This window comes from Pristiophorus japonicus, chromosome 16 (genome assembly GCF_044704955.1).
Source record: "Pristiophorus japonicus isolate sPriJap1 chromosome 16, sPriJap1.hap1, whole genome shotgun sequence".
NCBI lineage: Eukaryota > Metazoa > Chordata > Chondrichthyes > Pristiophoridae > Pristiophorus > Pristiophorus japonicus.
Window position 1 is genome coordinate 37,827,650 of NC_091992.1, and position 19,735 is coordinate 37,847,384.

General features: G+C 38.0%; 1 protein-coding gene across 1 annotated transcript in view; it reads left to right on the top strand.

Moving 5' to 3' along the window:
- nipsnap2 (nipsnap homolog 2) overlaps positions 1–18,799 on the top strand; it is a 42,320-nt gene extending 23,521 nt beyond the window's left edge. The window contains exons 6-10 of the mRNA XM_070857222.1: positions 1,382–1,522; positions 4,732–4,763; positions 10,809–10,903; positions 16,263–16,346; positions 17,879–18,799. Coding sequence (XP_070713323.1) covers positions 1,382–1,522; positions 4,732–4,763; positions 10,809–10,903; positions 16,263–16,346; positions 17,879–17,943 — 417 coding nt within the window. The 3' untranslated portion in view covers positions 17,944–18,799. The remainder of the gene's footprint in view (positions 1–1,381; positions 1,523–4,731; positions 4,764–10,808; positions 10,904–16,262; positions 16,347–17,878) is intronic.
- Positions 18,800–19,735: the final 936 nt, after the last annotated feature.

The window sequence follows — 19,735 nt, forward strand, 5'->3', positions numbered from 1 at the left end:
CCTATTGGAAAACACAGTGGCATCGGCAGTAGTCTGGGCACTGTGGTCGAGGGAGAAAGCTGACTGATTCCATATCCTCAGAATTTAATTTTGTTGTTTTACTATTAGAATGTACATAACTGAATATCTTCATAAACTAATAACTCTGAAATTAATTCATTTTAATCTGCATTAACAAATGGAACATTAAATGATAATCTAGGTATTGAAGCCACTGGGTGCAGTATATCCATTAAATTAGTTTACAATATCTCCTTTATTAGTGTAAGATGTCAGATTTGGCAGTAACTGTTTAATGAACGGAAGTTCTTGCATATTCGCACTGACTTTTTCTAAGGCTGCTTCATCATTGGCAGTCGCTTGAAATCGAGGAAGACTTGCTTCCACTCTAAGTGAGTTCCCAGGTGACAGTCCAATACGGGAATTACAGTCTCTGTCACAGGTGGGACAGACAGTCGTTGAAGGAAAGGGTGGGTGGGGAGTCCGGTTTGCCGCACACTCCTTCCGCTGACTGCGCTTATTTTCTGCATGCTCTCGGCGACGAGAATCGAGGTGCTCAGCGCCCTCCTGGATGCTCTTCCTCCACTTAGGGCAGGGATTCCCAGGTGTCAGTGGGGATGTTGCGCTTTATCAAGGAGGCTTTGAGGGTGTCCTTGAAACGTTTCCTCTGCCCTCCTAGGGCTTGCTTGCCATGTAGGAGTTCCGAGTAGAGCGCTTGCTTTGAGAGTCTTGTGTCAGGCATGCAGAAAGTGTGGCCTGCCCAACGGAGCTGGTCGAGTGTGGTCAGTGCTTCGATGCTGGGGATGTTAGCCTGATCGAGAACACTGACGTTGGTGCGTCTATCCTCCCAGGGGATTTGCAGGATCTTGCGGAGATATCGTTGGTGGTATTTCTCCAGCGATTTGAGGTGTCTGTTCTATATGGTCCACTTCTCTGAACCATACAGGAGAGCGGGTATCACTACAGCCCTGTAGACCATAAACTTGGTGCCAGATTTGAGGGTCTGCTTCTCGAACACTTTCTTCCTCAGGCGACTGAAGGCTGCGTTGGCGCACTGGAGGCGGTGTTGGACCTCGTCGTCTATGTCTGCCCTTGCTGATAGTAGGCTCCCGAGTTATGGAAAGTGGTCCACGTTGTCCAAGGCTGCGCTATGGATTTTGATGACTGGGGGCAGTGCTGTGTGGCGGCTTATGGCATTGTTAGCAGTGTCTTTTGTTTCTGTACAATCGAGCAGCTGGTATTGCTGTAGAAAAGTAGGGTGGGTGGAGTGGGATTCTATTGTATTATGCATCCTATTAATAGCAGGACAGTGGTTACATTACTAGCCAAGTATGAAAATTTGGCATTCCTGCTATGAAATGTATACCTTTTTATTTTACAGGATTTCATGGAGTTCAGGAAGGAGAGGGGAAAAATGCTGCTCTCTCGAAAAAACCAACTGCTTTTGGAGTTCAGTTTCTGGAATGAGCCGGTGCCTAGGTCAGGACCTAATATTTATGAACTACGATCCTACCAGCTCAGGGTAAGGAACAGATGCTTCCTACATTTAAAATATTTTTGTTTCTAACTTTTTGTAATAGAACCCCAGTTGTTAAAGAACATTATAATTGGCTGGAATTGCAAGATGCTCCATCTGCGTTAGTTGATTTTGACAGGAGTATGTATAGACTTAGATTAATTTGAGATGTGATGGTGGATAAACCCACACTGAAATACACCCATATTTCGGCTGGTATCTAATTTGAGAATAGAATAATAATTTCCTAATTGCAACTGACTAACAAAGCAAAACCTATCACTTGTAGTAAGTTAGGTGGACATTTTGTGTCACCTGTGCTGTGCACCCTGGGTCCTCCTCCACTCTGCTTCAAGCTAGCACTTAATTCTGTTCCTTTCCTTATGCTTGGGCACAAGCCCACTTCTGCTCTGCTTCCTGGAACTGGCTGCTGATATATGCTCATATCTGACTATAAGATGTAATTATCTACATATACATGAAAAGAAAAAATTTACAGGACTATGGGGAAAGAGCAGGAGAATCAGATTAATTGAATAGCTCGATCAAAGAGCCAGCAGAGGCACGACGGGCCATATAACCTCCTTCAGTGCTGTAAGATTCAATAAGAGAGGGCTAGATGTAGGGGCAGGCATATGGGCAGAAGAAATACAGAGACAGATCAGAAGATGATAAAGACTGATATCGGGCTGAGGAAAGATCAAGCAGATCAGGGACAGAAAGCGGACAAACCTGGGATTGAACTTGTGTCCTTGTCTATATGACTCCGTACTGCATTGAGTATTTCAAGTCTAAGTACATTGTACTTACCAAATTTTATCGTGACAAGTGAAGTTGATCATATTTAAGGTGATCATAAACAGTTTCCGCTACAACTGAATCAAGTCTTGTGTTAACAAAACCTAGAGGTCACACTTAATACTACATTACTTCAATAAAAAGTTGCATATTCTTTCAAAATTAAAAATGTTATTTAAACTGTTAAGCACAGTATAATGGCAGTCTTAAGTTAATTTTCCACACCAAAAAGCAGTTAGAAAGAACATCAACTGAAAAATGTAAGAGTAAAATGTAATAGTGTGCCTTTTATCATCATTGTCGGGGGGAGGAGAGAGGATCTGCAACATGTCAGAAAAGATTGTCAGGCGTTGAAATTTCCTTTTAACTCTTAATAAATTAGCTTTCTTACCATGTAACTGGAAATCAAAAGAAAATCCTTATTAGAATCACTGACATGAACCTGGTAAGGGGGATCTGCTGGAGCTCTTCAAGATTATGATGTAAATAATAGATTGTTTCCACTAGTTGGCAAGGTGGTAATAAGTCATAAATTTAACTTATTACAGAAAGAATTAAAGGGAAGATTAGAAAAAGTTTCTTTAGACTGGCTGAGAGAATGTGGGATTCTCTGCCACAGACCATTGTTGAAGCAGAATCCATACATTCTTCTAAAATGGAATTATATAATTGCTTGAAAAAGAGTAATAATAAAGCGTGTGGGCAGCAAGCAGGAGATTGTGATTAGATTACGTGGCTGATGTGGAGAAAAACTTGAGGGAACAAATGGTCTGTGCCAGTACTGTAACATTCTGTGATTCTAATCTGGGGCGTCCTAACGTTTATTTCATGGGCTGCATAGGTGCATACCATGGAACCTTGGGGTCCCATAAAGTTTAAATCCATGTTCCTGTTAATTTTAACACATGTCAAGTTGAAGATCCTGGTGTTCTGATACATTGAGGCAACAGTTTAAAAACAGCTCTTTCTAAACCTCCAGTTCCATGAAATTCAAACGGGGCAAACTTGGAGATGATAAATAAAAGCAAATAAGACTGAGTTGCCTGATATGAAAGGTTAATTTCCAGGGTTTGAGGGCTAGATGTAGTTCCGACCTCTGTGAACTATCAAATTTCCTTTCAAAGCCAGGTTGGTGACAGATCTTTCCTCCTGGCTTGTTTCATCTTTCCCCGGCAACTGTTGCATATTGTTGTCCACTTACTCCTGCAGAGTAGTTGACAATTTTGGCAGCATCTACATATCCAAGTTCAATACTTTTTTATATACTTTTCCAAATGCTTTGACTTTGAAACTAATTACAGAATTTTGTGGTCGATGCTTCTGATTAAATAGTGACTGCCACATTCATACTGTAATCCTTGCACAACATGAATCGAGGCTGAGATTTTTTTTTTTTTAAAAACAGAGCAAGATTGAGTGTGTTGAGATTTCAATGAAGCAGCACATGGACAAGTTGATGCATGGTAATTTCCATGCTTGCTAAATATACTGAATAAGTATTTTCTTCAACTTCACCATGTAGTTTCATCCGGCACATGCACAGTCATGCAAGATTATAATTTAGGTCAAAACATTTAAGAGAAATATAAAATTATCTTGTATTTGGCTATGTGACTGACTGTAAAGTTTTTCAGCAAGTTCAGCAGTACAACTGTGGCAGAGACCTCACCTTGAAGGAAATGGCAGTCTGGGGAAAAATAATCAAATTAATATGAGAAGTTACAGTTTATTTTATGAGCTGCTTTATTTACCTCCTGATTGCAAGGATAAGAAAGTTGATTTATTAAAGATAACTAGAGGGAAATTGAAAATATTGGAAATTTGAAATAAGAGCAGAAAATGCTAGGAATACATGGCTGGTCAGTCAGCATCTGGAGAGTGAGAGAAGAAGATAGGTTAATGTTACAAGTAGAGATATTTGTCAAAATTCTTGTGTGACACCCAAACTTGTCAGTCTCGGGATCAGTAATAATGTTCCTTGGATACTGAATGCACATGTATACCCCCACCACGTTATCTCATTCTATGTGCAACGGACACCGAGCAGTGGGCCTCCAGCCTCCGCGCCCAATTGTCTAGGTCACTTGTGCTCAATACGCTTCAGCGCTATAGCACGAAGGATCTTGGTATCATAATTACATAGCGAGGATGCATAGACTAAATGAGCTTAAAGGGGAAGAAATATGAGAAAAATTGAGAAAAGTAAGTTATTTCTCAATGGGGCAATTCATGTTTAAACAAAAATTCTTTAGTTTACATAAGTGAATAAGCAGTCTCCACCTCAGAACAAATTGTGACGCATTTACTGTCTTAAAAAAACTATCATATCACTGAAATACTGAGATCCTGTTGCATAATATTTATAATAAATTCTGTTTTGATATGATTGTTGTTTAATATTGGTATCATTTTTCCAGCCAGGAACAATGATTGAATGGGGTAATAACTGGTGAGTGGCATACTAATGCTCCTGTACAATTTACCCTTCTTGTACTGTAAGTACAATGTGACATTTGCATTGCAAGGTTATTTGCCAGTGATGGATTGAAAGTATGGTTCTATTAATCCTTTGATAGCGGCAGTGGCTGTTGGATATCCTAACCTACTGTTTCCTGCTTTCTTTAAAATAGCTAACATTGTTAACTAGTCTCTTTATATATGCCTTGTTCCCCTGACATTCAAAACTGTCACCATTCCTTATTGAAAAAGCCTATCCTCGACTCCTGCTACTTCTCCATCTGCCGCCCAATATCTATCCTCATATTTGTCTCTAAGGTTTATGAACCTGTCCTTATCATCCAGTTCTATGCTCGCCTTTCCCATCACTGCCTGATTGAAACTCTTCGGTCTGGTTTCTTCCCTGTCCACACCACAGAGACCACCCTGGTAAAAGTTACCAATGAGACCATGTGTGTAGCTGTGGAATGCTATCTCTCCTTCTCCATCACAACCACCCTATCCTGCTTCAAAATCTTGCCAGTGTTCACTGCCATGGGGTTGCCCTCTCTTGGTTCCACTCATACTTCACCTAAAGTAGTTACCACATTTCTAATAGTTGCATCCTCTGCCATCCCAGCATGGTGAACTCAGGAACACTTTGAGGCTCCAACCTTGGCCTCTCTTGCCTGTCAGCGACATTATCTATAGCTATGTTTTCAGCTTCCACATATATGCTGACAACAAGCAGCACTACTTCTCTCTCACCACCAGTGACTCCACGACCACCTGGCTGTGAACTATCTGCGGCTAGACTGTCTATTTGACAAAGTCATAGTTGATTCAGAATTCTTTCCTTTTGAAAATTGGCATGGTTTAAAGTTAACCTGTTTAACAACTATCAAAAACTCTGTACCTTTGTCTCTGACTCCATTGCCTTCCCTGGCTCTTCCTCACCACCACCTTCTCAAGGGCCGTTTGGGATGGGCAATAAATGTTGGCCTTGCCGGCGATGCCCACATCTCGTGAATTAATGAATAATTTTTTTAAAAGAACCAACAGTGTTCGATCCTAGGATGAGTTTCTCCATATCCTACCCATCACCAAGGCTGCTGACATCCACCTCTGCAATGTTACCTGACTGTGCCCTTGCTTCAATCCCTACGCCTACTGGAAATCTGTAGATTCATTAGTAATTTTTGAAAGGAAATTGGACATATACTTGAAAAGGAAATATTTGCAGGGCTATGAGGAAAGAGCGGGGGAGTGGGACTAAATGGATGGCTCTTTCAAAGGTACGGCACAGGTTCAATGGGCTGAATGGTTTCTTTCTGTGCTGTAAGATTCTATGAACTGTACCTTTTGACACTCCTCTAATTTTCTATTATTGCTTGCTCTCTGTTTTTCCTTTGTGAAGCACTTTGGGATTTTTACTAGTTAAAGGCATTATAGAAGTGCAAGTTGTTGATTAACAAATGTCATTGTGAGCCAGAAACATGTCAGGTAGACTCTGGAATTGAATCGGCTGCTATTGGCAGAAACACCAAGCATCTGATTGCTGGGCTATCCATGTTGAAATTGACATGGCAGCAGGAGTATTTTGCTTGAAATTAACTTAAAAAGGAATGTAGAGAATCTAATGGATATCCAGGACTGATTGTCATTTTTAATTGTTATCTGACCCCAAGAGGAGATTGCCACTTCAGAATCATTCCCATGCATCTATTTCTTTAATCAATTATACAGTGATGTTAAGTGTGACAGTTTGCTCCATCTTCACTTTTGAAAGTGCAGAGATAATGGCCCAGAATTTGCTGGGAAAGTAATGGCGAGTTTAATGCACTCGTCGTTACTAATCATCCAGCAATTTGTGGTGAGGAAGAGATATACTGTGAGTTGTGAATTGCCGCAAATTGCTGGGCGATTTGCACCGCTCCGCCATTAGTCTCACGAAAACGACAGCTCACCATCGACCTCCCCCATGAATTTCAAGAAATTGCTGCATTTTGTGCAGTAAATACAAATTCAACTCGCCACTGAAAGTTAGGACTGGTATTAAATAACCTGAGGACCCTTTTAATGATGGGATTTATGTTCCTGCAATGTCAGTCAACCTCTTTGGCCCAGAAAGAGAGCAATTGAAATTGTGGGGTCTCATTCCTGCAGGTAGTAAATTGTTCTTAGAGATTTTTAAAATGTAAAATTTCAACAAAAAAAATTAACTTTTCCTTTCTGTCTCTCTCTTTCTCTCTCATTGCAATCTTTGTTTCCATCTCTTTATTTCTCTTTCTGTACCTAATTTGACTTTAGCTCATCCTATTTCCTTCTTTGTTTATCCTTAAATCTCATTGGTTAAGGAGATAAACTGTTGCTCCCATCGTTCACCAAGGTCTCAGATGCCCCATTGACATTATCAGCTCGCACCTCCAGCAATTTGCGGTGCAAAAGATTTCAAGCCGAAAAATGAGGGAAAAGGTAGCTAATGGGGCAAGCTGTGAGTTGCCCCACTCCAACAAATTCTGGGCCAATACGTTTTAGTGAGAATGTCAGCACATATGGCTCCATTCAGTCGTTTCTTGGCAATGCCCTCACCGAAGCATTGTTTGTGATGTGTTAGCTTTGAGACTAACAATTTAATTCAAAGGAAAATCGCAATGCTTTATATATTAAATGTGTTCCAATTGTAGTGAAATTGTAAAATCAATAACCATGCTAATTGAGGAATATTTCAACTACAAGAATGTGCTTTGGTTCTATACATTTCTCTAATAGCTCTTTAGAATAGTTATTCTAAATGTTCGACTATTGGAATAATTCATTATAAATTTATAACGATATGTTTGCTAAGAGTTTGACTATGGAATAATTCATTCTAAATGTATAACAGAATATGTTTGCTAAATGTTCGACTATTGAAATAATTCATTCTAAATGTAAAACAGAATGTTTGCAGATGCAGGTTAAAAGAAAATGAATTTAAATTCTGAAATTCATCACTTAAATGCTATGTAATTCACCAAGATCACAATCCAAGTTATAGTCTGAATTTCTAAAAAAAATTCTGTTGCTCCTATAGATCCTTTTCTGGTTTATATGTTTATGGAGGAATTCTATTAAATGGTAAACTCCATTGTACATGCACAAGTCCACCTTTGTAAAGTAACAGGGTTGCTTGCTGCAAAGCTATTCATTTGACAAGAATGTTCACTTTTCTAGAAAACTTTGTTATATAAAAGCAGTTTATATATTCTAAGGAAAACTATTAAGCATTTAATACTTTAGATGCCATTTCCTTAACGGGTTAATGGAAGTGATGTGCTAAATAGTTCTTGACTTTCAATTTTTATTCTCAAGTGGAATTGACTATATATTGACATTGTAAGTTCTCTCTTCAAAATAGGTAAGGCAGTATTTCCAGTTCAGATGTTAGATAATCATGCACAGAAATTTTATATTGTATACACTTTTATGTTGAGAAAAAACACTTAAACTTGCTGAAAAATTGCCTCCAACAGGATTTTGCTAATCTTGATTTATGTACAGTTTTTAGCAGCGGCAGAGATACACTGATTGTTTCGTAAATTACAACTCAAATAATTTTAAAATAAAACTTGTATTTATATAGCGGCTTTCATATTCTCAGGACATCCCAGTGTTTCACAGTCAATGAATTGCTTTTGCAGTTTGGTCACTGTTAATGTAGGCAAACTGAGCAGTCATTTTGCTCATGGCAAGGTCCCACAAACAGCATTGAGATGATGACCAGTTAATCTGTTTTAGTAGTGTTGATAAGACACCATAGGACTCCCTGCTCAACTTGAAAAATGTGCCATGGGATCTTGTATATATCCACCTGTCGGGCATCTCCAACAATATCCTCCTTAGCCATGTGGGAGGTGCCAGAGGACTGGAGGATTTCAAATGTCACACCCATTTTTTTTAAATGAGTGGGATAAACCCAGCAATTGCAGACCAGTCAGCCTAATGTCGGTAGTGGGGAAACATGTAGAGACAATAATCTGGGACAAAATTAATTGGCATTTGGAAAAGTATGGGGTAATAAATTAAAGTCAGCACGGATTTATTAAAGTTAAATTATGTTTTGCTAACTTGATCGAGTTCCTTGATGAAGTAATGGAGAGGGTTGATGAGGGTAGTGTGATTTATGTTATGTATATGGACTTTTAAAAGGTGTTTGACAGAGTACCACATAATAGACTTGTTAGCAGAATTGAAACCCGTGGGATTAAAGGGACAATAGCAGCGTGGATACAAAATTGGCTAAAGAACAGAAAGCCGAGAGTACTCGTGAACGGTTGTTTTTCAAGGTGGATGGAAGTATACAGCGGTGTTCCCCAGGGTATTCGGACCACTGCTCTTATTGATATATATTAATGACATGGATATACAGGGCATAATTTCAAAGTTTGCAGACGACACAAAACTCAAATGTAGTAAACCATGACTAGGATAGTAACAGACTTCAGGTGGCCGTAAACAGATCGGTGAATTGGGCAGACACATGGCAGATGAAATTTAACACAGAAGTGTGAAGTGATACATTTTGGTAGGAAGAATGAAGAGAGGCAATATAAACTAAATTATATAATTTTAAAAGGGTGCAGGAATAGAGACTGTTGGGGGAGGGAGGGGATGTATATACACAAATCTAAGATGGTGTCAGGACAAGTTGAGAGGCTGTTTTAAATTTAAAAAAAACATATGGGATCCTTGGCTTTATTAATAGAGGCACAAGAAAGTTATGCTAAACCTTTATAAAACACTAGTTAGGCATCAGCTGGAGTATTCAATTCTGGGCACTACACTTTGGAAGGATGTCAAGTCCTTGGATAGGATACAGAAGAGATTTATTAGAATCATACCAGGGATGAGGAACTTCAGTTATGTAGAGACTGGAGAAGCTGGGGTTAAGGAGAGATTTGATAGAGGTGTTGTAAATCATGAATGGATTTGATAGAGTAAATAAAGAGAAACTGTTTGCAGTGGCAGAAGGGTCGGTAACTAGAGAACGCAGATTTAAGGTGATTGGGATTGGCAAAAGAACATGAGGCATCTTTTTTTTTTACTCAGCGAGTTGTTGTGATCTGGAATATGGTGCCTGAAAGGAGAAGATTCAATAGTGACTTTCAAAAGGGAATTGGATAAATACTTGAAGGAAAAAAATTTACAGGGCTATGGGGAAAGGGCGTGGGAGTGGGACTAGTTGGATAGCTCTACCAAAGAGCTGGCATGGACATGGTGGGCCAAATAGCCTCCTTCTGTGCTGTGTCATTCTATGTTGCTATATACAACTGTACCTCTTTTATTTGCTTTGTGCAAAAGTCCAAAATGGATATTTTAAGAGCCAACAGGATTGGATACCAAAAGTAACTAACTAATTATATCAGTTAACTAACTAGAAGTAAGATTGCATTTCCCTTTTTAAAAAAAAAATACTGATATAATTATAAATGTATTCGACTTCAATGTTATTCCAGTTGACCATGATGCCTGAATCCACCTCTTATAAATAACCCCTGAATATTTGTGCCCATTTAAGTCGGTGTACATGGATGTGTGCAGAAGTATGCTTCAAAGTTGAAAATCCTGTTTTAACTGTTTAAACATTTAATGTTGCAGCTGCTTTTATGTTTGAGGATTTTGGTTGGGTGAAAGGTCATTGAATTTTTGACCCAGTCTCCATTCAGAATTTAAAATACTGTAAGTGTTTGTGTAAAATGTTATTAGTGTAAAGGAATCAAATTTGAACTTTAATTTTTGCAAAACTGAACTGGATTATGAAAACTGCATGTTGAATAACTTGAAATTTCATGTAATCAGTTTCAGCTTCCCATTTGAATTTTGGGTAAAGTTATTTAAGATATTAATCTTTATTTTGTGAATCAAACCAACTTTCAGAGGTCATTTTCAACAAAATTTTAACAAGAAAGAATGAATCATGCAATAAGTTCTAATAGCATAATTGCTTGAAATCATGAATTAGCCATATTTTTAATTTTTAATTTTATTTAGTTTTGATTCGTTTAATTTTTCACAGGGCTCGTGCTATTCGATATCGACAAGAGAACAATGAAGCAGTTGGTGGCTTCTTCTCTCAGATTGGCGAGCTGTATATGGTGCATCACCTATGGGGTAAATAAGTTTCATCAGTCAATTACTACTGTCTTTGTACTTTTTCTGGCTCGTTGTGCTTAGTCCTAATTGGATGTTGAATATAGTCAGTCTTACTGAAGCTTTAACTCTGTTTCTCTCTTCGCAGATGCTACCTGACCTGAGTATTTCCAGCATTTTCTGTTTTTTATTTCAGATTTCCAGCATCTGCAGTATTTTGCTTTTGTAAAAATGAAAAAGGTTTTGTTTCCTGCATATACCATTAAATGATGATTACTGCAATATTACACTGCAGTAAGGTTATATAAGTGACTTGAGAGTCAGTTGCTACTATAATACAAATTTACTGACCATTACAAAAAACTAAAAGTAACTCATGTATAATATCTCTCTGAAATTATGAAATTGCCCGAAGAGGATGCACTTCACTTCAGGAACTTCAAAAAGTGGACACTTACTTCATGATGCGCATGCTATTCATCTGGTCAAGAACTTTAGCAAACAGTATAGTTGCTATATTGTCTTTAGAATAGTTGTTGGATATATTAAAGGCATGTATGCCATCAGAAAAGACCATTTTGATCCATCTGGTGGCCCCAGGTTCCGAAAACAAAGTATACAATGCGTTGACTGATTTTCATGCCAAATGCCCATCCAATTCTTTAAAATTATTGATGTTATCAGCCCTGATTGTTTTCCTACATAGTCCATTATAAATGTTGTCTGCATTAAATAGTTGTGGCTGATCTGTTCATTCACAGTCTCTCTCCTGAGCTGTAATGCCTTGTTCTTTCTGTAATATGGTGACCAGAAGTGAGAGAGATGGAGATGAGCCAATGTCCTGTATAGTCCTGTATGTCCTGTGATTTATGTTCTATTCCATGCACAATATAATTCATAATTCTCTTGGCCTTATTTACCACTGCTGAACACTGTGTAGATGGTTTCAATGATCTGTCAACCACTGTCCCCCACTCCAACTCTGACATCATCAACAGTATGGCTGACAAAGGAGGTGGTGGTACATGGTGGAGGTCCTTTTACCTGGCTGGGACTGAACACCAACTTTCTTGTGACTACTAACTCATTCCTACTAGTGAACGCCAAGCCACCATTTTTCAAACTATTCTGTTTGCAACTATTCTTGACATCTTCCTCCTATCGATCCCAACCCCATACAGCAAATTATTACGACTTCCCCAGATGCACAAATAGGACTGCCCTGCAGACCACTTGTTTCAGCATATTCCTGTCCCACTGAATTAACTTCCTCATATCTAGATTCTATCTTTTTCTCTTTAGTTCAGTCCCAATCCACCTAAATCTGAGTTGTCTCAGATGGCTCCCCCCCTTTCTCTCTCTCTCTCTCTCTCTCTTTCCAACTTTACTGATATCCATATTTATCTTGTCTTTAGTTCTGATGAAGGGTACACACCTGAAACATCATAACCTGCCTTTTCTCTTTACAGATGCTGACTGTCTATTGTGTTTCTTCCAGCAGTTTCTGCTTTTATTTTAGATTTCCAGCATTTATACTTTTCCTCTTTTAATCAATACTGCCTGCTTCCTTCAAATTTAATATCAAATTATTTGTAATGAAATTATTCTCGATGGAGTCACGCATCCAAAATTAACTTGACTTTTACTTAATAGAACAGCTGTTGATGAGTCTTTTAGTTCAAAAGCAGATGGTGCTATCTCGCATTGTCTGTTTGACCTTCCGCACAGTCTGTGTTGTATTTGTCTGTGTTGTAACTCATCATTTCTTTCATACATAAGTCACTGTCACTCTCTTTCTCTCTCTCCTTCCTGCACCCCCCCCCCCCCCCCGCCCATTAAATACTGCAGGAAACTATTGATAAGGCTTCATTAATTCAACTAACTGTCCCCTACATTCAAAATGAGCTGACAAATTGAATAAAGCATTTAGACTGGATTTTGCTGCCACATGAATTCTGAATGCGGCTGGTTTTCAATTCTGTTGTGACTGAATGAAAGAAAATCGGTTCCAAGCTTAAAGCTAGACAGAAATACTTAATTTTTGTCATGGTTAATTAAGCTTTTTGTAGGCACATCAGTAGTAAAAGGATAGTCAAGGTAAAAGTGCTAAGCATGAAGAAGGCAGACTGGTAGGGAATGGCAGAGATAGTAAGTAAATACTTTGCCTTGGCTTTCACAGAGGAATTGGATATCTGTATAGACCCACCACAATGTGTGTAGAACTTTTAGTGGAGGTTATTATTCAAAGGGAAATGGGACTAAAGTTACTCAATCTTGAAGTAGATATATCACAGAGGTCTGCTGATTTAAAGAAGAAATATCAGAGGATCTGACTATAATTTTCTAAAATCTGTGGAAAGTAACATTTTGCCAAGGAATGGAGGGTAGAAAATGTGTCTCTGCTCTTCAAAAAAAGATGCAGGGAAGATTGTTGGGAAATTACAGACCAGTTGTTGGTAAACTAACAGTATAAAGGGTTGAAATTACTAAGCACTTGGAAGGACATAATTTAATAGGAGCCAGCTTTATAGAATTCCTTGAGGATTTGAGAGCAGTTACATAAAAGAAATGCAGTGGATGTGGTTTATGTGGATTTTTTAAAAAATCGTTTGATAAAGTACCACATAAGAAATACATGGCAAAGATATTAATAGCCTGGATTTTGCGGTCAACGTTGAATGAACAGCACTTGCCGTTCATTACGCTTACAGCTGCTCACAAACATTTTGTGGGCTTTTGCACGGCATCTTATGGTTACGTGCAGCATCCTCTACAAGGGATCTGGGATCTGTGTGAACTAATCAGATTGAAGAATCCTTAATGAGGCACGCAGATTCTAAATCAAGAAGTAAAAGTTCAATGTAAAATCATGCACAGAAATTTATCTTGGATTTTTAGCTGTGCCTATTTCTAGCCTATTTTTTTCTTTCCAAATCTCAGTCTTCATGCTGTCTATATGGTCAGAACCAGCCTGGGATTGCTGCAATAAACTGTAGTAAGTTTCAAGTTCTCAAAGTCTCACTGTTGTTTGACTGGAATCATCCACCAACAACAAATCAACTGCACACTTCAAGAAAGATTCATCTCAAAAAGCAAAATACTGCAGTAGTTGGAAATCTTCTTGTAAATAACGGGAAAGAAAGATGGGACTAAGAGAGAGAGATAAGAGACTGGAAAAAAATGTTTTAATTTAAAAAAAAACTCCCAACAATGATTAAAACCTGAAGGAATGAGATCCTACATGTGTAAAAGTAACTTTCAGTGCCAGAGATGTTTGGCAGCAATTAAGACCTGTCACGCTATTAAAAATTCACTTGTACTTGAATGGATGAGCCCTAACTTTTTCTGGTGTGTTTAGTGGGTATCTAGTGGGTAAGTACCACAACTTCACGCCATTCATGAGGTACTGGTGTAGTGTAGCTTGTGGAGGAGCAGGGCAAATCGGACAGCGTTTAACTGTGGACACCGGAAGTTGCTGTCCGATTTATTCCATAATAACTGACATTGTTAGCCTCGCCGTTATTCCCACTGCAAAATCCAGGCCAGTAGTACATGGAGTTGAAGGAAATGTAGCCAAATGGATAGAAATGGTTGGAGAATAGAAAACAAAAATGAGGTTAGGTTACTCAAATTGGAAAGATGTGATTGCGTTTCCACAGGGGTTTTGGAGTTGTAATGTACTATATACGTAAATAACTTGGACATGGGAATTGAAAGAACCATATCAAAATTTGTTGATATTTAATTGGACAATGAGCAAATTATGATGAGGACTATAAAAGACTGCACGAGGAGTTAGATAGGCTAATGGGATGGGTAGATGCAGTGGAGTATTGTGCCTAGTTTTCGGCACTCCGTTGTAGGAAGGATTTTATTTTTTAAAGTAATGGAAAAGGTCAATTAGATTAACGAGAATGTTACCAGGAACGAAGGGTTACTTAGTTATTGGGGCATTTTCATTGGAAGCAAGAAAGTTGAACAGTGACCCGAGAAACATCTTCAAGCTTATGAAGAGACATAATGTAACTATTGATGGATTGTTTCCATTGGTTAGTGAGATGGCGCTAGAGTACATATCAAAGATAATCACAAAAATAATTAACGGGGAGGTTTGACAAAAAATCTTTTTAGAGGGTGGTTAGCACAAAACATTGAACCAGAGTCCATAAGTACTTTCAACAAATTAAATAGTTGCTTGAAAAAGAGGAATATTCAAGGGAGTGAGGAGAGTGGGATCAAATTAGGTACTCGTGGTGCAAACATGGTAGGCGGCATGGCTTGCTTCTGTGCTATAACACTTACATTTTTTTTTAAAGAAAAAAAAATTCAGAATTATTTTGAACGAACAGTTAAGTAGAATCCTAGCCTGCAATGCTGCTTCTCTTGAGCATTCAGCAGTCAAGAGAGGTGCCGAGAAGAAGCCCCGGACAATGCGTCACAAGAATGGCAAATCATTGCTGACCTATTGCCCATGTAGCATGAGTCATGGCAGCAGAGACTGGGAGCAGGACTGCTGCCTGTGCAGATCAGAAGGTTATAAAAAGAGGGGAAGAGTGATAGTTAATGCATTAAGAAGCTGAGCCATACAGACCATGAAAATGACAGATCTGTGCTGACCTAGTTGATCTCAGCTAGGGGAACAGTCGTGCTGTTACAGTTGATGATTATACAACAGTCCGTTCTTGCTGTATGCAGTTGCCTGATGTCGGGTGAAGACAGGAATGAGCTCGGTTGCAAACTCTCCCATGCATATTGACTAGATTGTCAACACTCATTGTGTAGCTTCACTCAGGAAAAATGGGCACTTATACAAGGAACTAGTGGTCAACCTGCATCCGTAGAACCAGCAAGGACCTGGTGTCCCCTCAAATGGAGGACACTGGGGTGAGCAATGTTAGTAATTTGGGGAAAAAGAAATGGCAACTCTTAACTGAAATTTCCATTTCTATGTTCTGAAACACAGGAATCCATTATAATGAAGAGTTACTTTTTATTTTATACCTACGAGAAGGAATACAAGTTATTGGAGAGGTGGTGACCAGTGTCTAGCTAGGGTAATTTGGCTTACGGACAGACAATTCATCAAGCACGATAGACCAGTATCCAGTGATGTATCTCATTTATATGGAGGACATCTGTGGTAGCAGTTGGAATTGTAAATGCGGATGGGTTTAGTGGCTATGTGGATTGTTTTAGAAAAATTAAGTTTAAATTATGGCAAAATATGATTCACAATGACCACTTGTATTATAAAGTGGTATCATTACTTAATGTTCTGGATTGTAACATTTTATATTTGTCGAAACTTCAAATGGTTTCTAATTTATATCAAATAGATTAATAAGTTACAAATATTTCAACTGTCTTACTTTTTTTAAAGCTTACAAGGACTTGCAGACAAGAGATGAAACGCGAAATTCAGCATGGCAGAAACCTGGCTGGGATGAATGCGTATATTACACAGGTATTTTCATTGCATAAATTGTCTTGTACAAACTCTATAAAGCTAAATCGATGATTAGAAGAGCTGTCTCGGCCAAAAAGACTGGACCTGCAGTCCCCACACAGTGCAGATTTAAGCCAGGACTGTAATAGGGGTACTACAATTGGCTTTAGCACGCTGTGTTAGGAAGAGGAAAATCAGGCAGTGTTCCTGTTTATATTTTGTTATTAGCATTCAGAATATGGAAGACATTCTTTCTCCTGTCATCATCTCTCCTGCAGACCCATGTACCGCTGTCATTTGCAACTTTTTTCCCCCCCGAGAAATGAATGCCTTTTTGAGTGGCAAATGTCCCCTGTAGCTGCCAGTCAGAGTGTGCAGCGACATTCCCTTTAAATCTTGACATTAATTATTTTTATATAATGACTGACATTGATCTTTATTTTGTTAGCCCATTTTGAATGGAAATTTAAGATCCATGGCTTTATTATGAAAAGCAATTAGCAAAGCCTTCATAATACTAATCAAGATTTGTTTTCCATTATTTTCATTACACATTTTGAGCTGTGTGGAAGACTCCAGAAAAGCAGTAGTAATATCTGAAAAACTAATACTTTCTACTACTTTTTCTCACCTGTTTACTTGCCTCTGTTTTTTTGTGAAATTAACACCCAGAATAAAGCACACCTAAAGCATTGATTGTGGTCAAAGTAGCATATGGTTATGATTCCGTAGGATAGAAATTATAGATGGTTATGGATAGCACAGTAAAGAACTATACATACAGACCAAAAAAAAGACTTTGATTTATATAGCACCTTTCACGACTACTGGACGTCTTAAAGCACTTTACAGTTAATGAAGTACTTTTGGAATGTAGTCACTGTTGTAATGTAGGAAACGTGGCAGCCAATTTGCACACAGCAATGTGATAATGACCAGATAATCTGTTTGTTTTTTTTTGTTATGTTGATTGTGTGATCAATATTGGCCAGGATAATAGTGATTCTAAGAATATTTGACTTATGATTTAGGGGCTGTTGAGTCACAGCAACATTAAATAGTATAATTTAGTTTTCTGTCTCCAACAAGAGAAACTTCTGCATTGACCTTAACAAGTTATTAAGTCCACAGTATCTGTGTTTTCCTTGGTGATGAAAGGAATGACTTGACTAGTATGCTTTTATGGTGTTCAAATAATTTTCAAATATGCATGCGTCCACAGCTATTAAATTAAGCACAATCGTACTTTAAAAAAAAAAAATGGTTGGTTGACCCTTTGAGGATTAGGGTTGCATTTCCACATCATATTTACATGAAGTCAACATATTCTAAATACTTGCCTGTTGAATCTGAATTCCAAATAGTCAAACAAGTTTTGCTTTAAATTACTTTAGATCAAATTTTCACTGAGAAAATTATTTCTAGGTGACACCTGAATTGTGGCTTGCAATATTTATATTTTGATGTGCAACAGGATCCACAATATCTAGGCAGGTGTGTGTTTTCAAATATATACATAAATGAGTTACAGACGGTCTTCTTTTGTACAGTGCCACTCATCCAGCGCATGGATTCCAGGATTATGATTCCACTGAAAATTTCACCACTTCAGTAGAGCTCAACTTGGAACACCTTTCAAAGAAAGTGACTGACTTGTGTTTTGTCTTAATACATGAGGAGAAAGTTAACGGGTTACTGACATGAGTCTGTACTTGTCATGATTTAAATAAATATTTTAACTTCAAGACCTTTTATCAAATTTACAGAAATACTTCTGAAGCTAACTGTCTGTTACTAATAGCAATATTTTCTTTAAGCACTAAGTAAAATTACAATGTTAGATGTTTAAAATCCTGAGTGTTTATCTTCAATTTTGTTGTCCTATTTCTGTTTGACTGCCCTCCTCCACCTTTGGACTATTCCATTAATGGTGGCATGTTTATTACTTTATCTGTTCCAAATACATTTTTTTGTGTGTCCCATTATGCAACATCATAATTTATGCCTGGTTCTTCCAGAAATGAGCAATCCGAATTCTCTCCCCAAAAAATTGACGATCCCCATTTTAATAAGAGACTCCTCAGTTGTCAACAATTTCTAATGTGGTTAGTCAGGGAATTACTTTTTAAAACAATATTCGTTTTTGTGGAAAAACAAATGGTACTCTTGTGCTGTTTCTCTGATATTAGAGATACAAGAATAGATTGTGATTTTTTTTTGGGTTGCTTTATACTGCTGTTGGTGATGCATGTGTAATCACTGTACAAAATTGTAAGCTTACAATGTCATTTTTTAAACCAGTTTTGTCGTGTGCTTATTTTTAAAATGGCACCATTATGTATAGTTTCTAGGATTTACAATAATTCAGTAAATCTAATTAATGAAAGAAATCTGTTTCTAAGTCATTAGTCAACAGTCAGGCTACAATACCCGGTACAGTCTAAAGGCTGTAATAAACTTGATTTGCAACATTTGTGTTTATATTGCCTGTGCATTTTCTAAGACAAGCAAACCTAGAGTTTAGCAAATCGGGTTACACTCTAATATTGGGTAGTAAACCATTCACAATATCCTTCTTGAGATGGGGAAATAGCAAATTGATAAATCCTTCCAAGGCAAGTAAAATTATCTTACTATTTTGAATTATTGAACCTGTGTGTATAAAAAGTGGAAAATGATGACATCAGAAAGATTAAAATGTGATATAGAGGGAACAAACTAAATGAACAAGTTCAAGATGCACATATCCATATAGAAAAGGTATGTTAACAGCTGATGCATGGAAGAATGAGCAAACTGAGGAGTATAATTCAAATGAGGCCTGAAAAAAGAGCCACTTTCTGTATAATTGTCTGAATTCAAATAAGTCCTACAACCTGATAAAACTAGCAAGTTGAAACAATGGTATCCACTTAATGAGTTGATAGGGATGGTTAGGTTTGTGGTTGGGTTTGTAGCCTCACATCAAGTGTAACAGTCTGTATGAATATTCCCAGTGCCTTATTGAGACCATCTCTCTCACCAGGTGAGAAGGTTACACAAAAAAGGTTGGTAGTACGGGTTTGTGCAAGGAGTGTTTTTTTAAAAATTGAAAAATAGAAGCATAGAATTTATATCACAGAAGGAGGCCTTTTGGTCCATCACGTTGATACCGTCTTTGTTCGAGTAATTCTAAACTCATCCCACTGCCCGGATCTTTCCCCATAGCCCTGTATCTTCCCCTGTTTCAAATGCATCTTTCCTCTTATAAGAACATAAGAAATAGAAGCAGGTGTAGGCCATCTAGCCCCTCGAGCCTGCTCTGCCATTCAGTAAGATCATGGTTGATCTGATTTTGGCCTCAACTCCACTTCCCTGCCCTCTCCTCATAACCCTTGACTCCCTTATCTTTCAAAGGATGCAATGGT